The 4,983-nt window shown below is 39.0% G+C and overlaps 1 protein-coding gene across 2 annotated transcripts in view; it reads left to right on the top strand.

The window, feature by feature from the left end:
- Stam2 (signal transducing adaptor molecule (SH3 domain and ITAM motif) 2) overlaps positions 1 to 2,482 on the top strand; it is a gene marked incomplete at its 5' end in the record, with an annotated part of 41,485 nt that extends 39,003 nt beyond the window's left edge. For both annotated transcript variants that reach the window (XM_013517489.1, XM_005390812.2), the window contains 2 exon segments: positions 717 to 886; positions 2,141 to 2,482. In XM_013517489.1, coding sequence (XP_013372943.1) covers positions 717 to 886; positions 2,141 to 2,366 — 396 coding nt within the window. In that variant the 3' untranslated portion in view covers positions 2,367 to 2,482.
- Between the last annotated feature and the right edge of the window lie 2,501 nt (positions 2,483 to 4,983).

Raw genomic sequence — 4,983 nt, 5'->3', positions numbered from 1 at the left:
AAAAAAAAAAAAAAAAGAAAAGAAAAAGGAGCTATTACCATGCAAACTAAGTAGGGCACAGATAAATGCCCAGTGACCAAGGCCCTTTCTTTTTTACCCCCAAGGACATATCTTGTCCCCTACCCACAGCTTTTTCCTTTTTGTCCTGTCTGCTTTGAAGGGAGGAGGTACGGTAGACAGGGCCATGGGGGCCTGGCATCCTGATACCATCTCTTTTCCAACGTCTCCTATCGGAAGAGTTGAGAGAGAGAAGGTCGTCGTTTTCAGGGAGACCTGAGTGCTGATGGGCCTCCCTGAGGGAGTGTTCCGTGGCCTCGCAGCAAGACACGTTCTGAGTAATCGGCCGCCTGGACGGGTTCCACTGCAGCACGTAAAAACACACCACCTCTCCTTCCTCGTCTTCTTCCCAACCTCCTCCAAAATACAGAACAGTCACGCAAGTCAGAGATTTCATAGGCAGTATTTGGCACTGTCATTTGTGAGCTTTTCACATTTTGCTCTAGGGTGGATCGTTTGGTGGAATCAGATTTCTCCCCAAAGAACTATATTGTCTTTTTGAAGTCTGTTAAGATTTTAGACATGCTAGGTAAGTGTTTGGAGAGCAGCGAGTCAGCTTTTTCTGTTTGGTTGTTAGACATACCCAGTTCAGTCGCATGGTGGAAACTACATGGGTCAGAGCCTTCACCACGAGTCAGCTTTTTCTGTTTGGTTATTAGACATACCCAGTTCAGTCGCATGGTGGAAACTACATGGGTCAGAGCCTTCACCAAGTTCCTGCTGCCCAGAGCTATAGCGTAGCACCCGGTCATGTTAGTCCTCTGCGGTCTCTGCCCCCAAGTGTGAATTCCTCACTGACAGCACAGCCTGCTCAGGCTCCATATTTAAGGTAAGTTTTGGGGAGCTGTGTTAAGTTTCGTAAACTTTGAGACTATGTAGATCTTTCTTTTCATGGTAATATTCCTGATTTTTATTCTAAGATGAAGTTATAGACGTGCTTGCTCATAAAGTGGGGTGGGGCTGCCCTTGGCTCGCTGCTCATGCTGTGATGATTGCCCCGGCTTACGCCGCTCTTCCGGGCCCTGTAAAGCTAATTGTCGTTTATGGAGACCGAGCCCAAGACAGATTTAACACAGAGGTATAACCAACATAGACTTCTTACCTGCATGTTCTCCTGGTAGAAAATTATGGTCGCTTCGACCCTTAAAAGGAAATACGTTTGAGCTGTGGAATTTTTTATATGAACACTTTCCTGAAAATTTCATTTTAAATCTTTTCTTCTATTCACTTCCACTGTAGAAGATATTTATTCAATATAATCATGTGTACATGATTTTTAAGGTCCCTTTCCACTCTTAAATTTCATCAGTGTGAGTTTAGACATTACTTAAAAATTAAATAACCTGTTTATTTGGGTGTTTGTGTAGACTTAAATAAAACTTTATATTGGTATTTAACTGTAAAATTTTACTATCCTGAGTAAGATTAGTGGTAATAAAAATCCTTCTATATTGCAAACAGTGTATTTGGTATAATGTAAAATTAAATATATTTTAAAAGCATACCATAGTACAGTCAAGAAAAAACAGGAACCCTGCAATTTATGGAGATTCTTCAGCTCAGTTTGGTGTGTGTTAGTAGTGGTGGTAAGTAAATTGGCCCTCTGAACTACCCTTGGGCGGGTTCCGGGCCCTGTGCAGATAACAGCTGTCTCCGGAAGTGAGGAGTCCTACCAGAGGGAACCTTGGAGAGCAGCGAGGACAGTCTGGGTGGGGACGCAGGGAGGGGCAGTAGGTCTGAGCGTGGCCTGGGCCCGGCTCCATTCTCACTGGACCCAACACAAGCATCTGTCAGAAACACTTCCTACCGCCTTTGGTTGTGAGTGTTTTTCGGTGAAAGATTTTGGAGAAAGCAAGTTAAACAGGCTTTATAATCTTGCATTGTTCTGATTTATCATTCTTCTCTTACCAAAGGTAAAAAATTACACTTACAGTTCTTGATGCCCGGAATGATTAAATCGTAATCAGAGTAGCAGAGCCGCATAGACTTGGGAAAGGTGTTTTTTTGTCACAGTGATTTATCTCTGACCATACTAGATAACACAAAGTAAATATGATTTTTCTCTTTAAAATTTTGTTCGTAGCACTGCACAAGACGCTGTTTCCAATCCTTACATGACCCAGAACTCTAGCCTTCCGCCAGCTCCTGGTACGGCCGCTTACACACAGCAGATGGGGATGTCTGTGGATCTGTCAACTTACCAGAACTCCACGTGCAGTGCGCCACAGCTGGCGGGCTTCCCGGTGGCAGTGCCAGCTCACTCGGTCGCACAGCAGCAAGCAAATTACCATCAGCAGCCGCTCCTTTAGAGACAGGTCGTTTCCTTGAGAGCCTTCCTAAGTGTATCTGGAAATACTAAAACTTTTTTCCTTTCAACTCAGAAGGACCATGAGTAAATAAAGCACAACACCTATCTTACTCTAAAGGCCATAAAAGGATTTTTTTTTAGTCCGGTGTGTTTGAAGTCAGTCTTTTGTTGAGAGGCAGCTTAGAGGTACTTCTAGTTGGTTTTCTTTCGCTTGCAAATGTCTCTACGTGAATGTGGACACCAGTAAATAGCCTTATGACACTAAGCAGTATGGGATGGGAGTGTAACGGTTCTACTTTAAAGAAACCATTGTTTCCCCCTATGTCATCATGAGCGCACCAGAGACCTTTAAATATTTTTTTGTCTTGGTATTTTTGTCAGGTTTCCCACACACTATTGTCTCAAAAGGCAGACATACTTTTATGTGAGCATTTAGCTTGCCAAATGTTTCCTTTTGGCTCCTCAGATTGCAGTTGTGTTTGCAGTGCAGTCATTTTTCCTGTCAGTGTTATGTTGAGTAACAATTAGCATGCAGTTGTCTGCAGAAGCAAGAGCAATTTGGAAGGAACAAAAATGTTTTCTCTCATTGACAGTGAAAACCATGTAAATGTGGATGTGTGATAAAGCATTTAGCCTGTCCCCTGAGCAGTCACAGCAACAGTGGGCCCAGGAGTACTCACAAAACTTTTCCAGCCCCAGGGAAAATTACTTCCGCACTGTCCCTGGCGTTTGGAATTACCACTGGCGACCTTCTCAGGTGGCTCTGGCCGGTGTCTGATGAGGATGCGGTCCAGCTCTCCTTCCTGCGGTGTGTTACGCAGAGCTGCTGCGTTTCCTGTTTATGGGTGATGTGAGACATTCGTAACAGTTCGATGTGATATAGACCAAGCATGCGTGATGTGTGTTTTTATTAAAGAAGTGAGTCGTTCCATTGCTAAGTTGTCATCATGCTAAGCTGTTGAAAAATTTTTTCATTCATTTCAGAAGTAATTCTAAGCCTTTGGAATCCCACATACTATAAGAGTTAGTAGTAAATCAATATGGATTCTTTTGCATTGAAGAAATTAGCACAATACAAAATAGAAAATGCAGGTATGTATGGTTATAGATCCATGTTATTTAGACTGGCAAAAATACTGGACATAAGCTTAATTTTTAAAAAATTAAAACTTTTAGGGCTGGAGATACAGCTCAGTGGCATAAGCGCCTGCCTGGCAAGCGCAAGGTCGTGAGTTTGATCCCTGATACCGCAAAAAAAAAAAAAAAAAAAAAACTTTCTGCATGAATGCAAAATTTCTATATTTTTTTTAAAGCACTTAATTAATCTTTCTACAAAGTCCATTTGAAGACATTTCTGGGAATTTTGTCATCTGTTTACAGAAATTTTATTGTAAGTATGTTCCTTTTTCAAAGAAACTTTATCCTAGAACAAAATTTGAAAGCTTAATGTCTGTCATTTTGTTGTTTCCGATACAAGTACTGAAAATTTTAATCTTTAATGACTTGTGGTCTGTTTATCATGCAGTATTTTCCTTCCAGGTAAATTTAGTTATATACTTTTAAAACTTTTTAAAATGGCACCTTACTTTTTTGCAAACAAATCTGTTGTTTAAAAAAAAGAAAGAAAGAAAAAGACCATAAAAAATTCCAAAGCTGCTTTTAATATTTGTATTCACATGCAAAAGCCTACATTTTCTTCTAAAATGTATTTAGTAAATTTGTTTTAATGTTTGTGTAAATGTTTTAACCGTCATCTAACTTGTAGCTCAGCATAAATCCTTGAGCCAGTATAAATATTGCTTATCCATTAAATTAGGATCAGCCAATTAAGTTCAAGTAACATAGTTTTGGGATAATAAAACCTGACATATATATATATATAGTGTATATTGCCATTTACCTGTGAAATTTTATACATGCAGAAGTTTCTGCCTCTTACGAATAATTTTATTTTTGCCATTTATAAGGAATTTGTGTTAAGGACTGTTGCTAGTATAAAAATGATACTAAATCTGTTGATCTGGTGTTTTTAATGTTAAATATAAGGTGGTTCTTTTTTTTCCCATGACCTTATGGATTGTATTTATTTTAAGATGTTTATATTCACATGTTTTCTGCCAAAGGAGTGGTCTAATTTAAGATATCTGTGTTGGGATAATACTGTTCTGTATCAAAAATTTTAAAAATAACTTCTGTTTTTTGGGGGGTATATTAGAAAGAATTCCTGAAAATTTATTACATAACTAATCTTATAATATGGAAAATACCCCTGGTGTTAAAATACATGAACTGGAATATGTTTGTATTGTTTGAAAAATGTATAGCCAGCCAATATTATCCTTTAATTTGGTAATTTATTTACAAAATTACCTGATCATTAATGAATTAAAATATTTGTCATTTAGGGTTTGAAATTATTTGCGACACATTTTCATCTTACACTATTTCAGGTAGCTGACATTTAATGTATAACAGATTTTACTGTACACTGAAGGTATAAAATTTCACCTTCTGAATGTTAAAAATTTGTGACTGTTTAAAAAGTACATGGATGAGCTGGGGGTGTCGCTCAGTGGTAGTGGTAGAGCCTGTGCTCCTAGCATGCTTAGGGCTGTAGA

The sequence above is a fragment of the Chinchilla lanigera genome, unplaced genomic scaffold (assembly GCF_000276665.1).
Source record: "Chinchilla lanigera isolate Chin_1 unplaced genomic scaffold, ChiLan1.0 scaffold00039, whole genome shotgun sequence".
NCBI lineage: Eukaryota > Metazoa > Chordata > Mammalia > Rodentia > Chinchillidae > Chinchilla > Chinchilla lanigera.
Note: the sequence above shows the minus strand (reverse complement) of the source record. Positions and strands in the feature narration are given on the sequence as shown.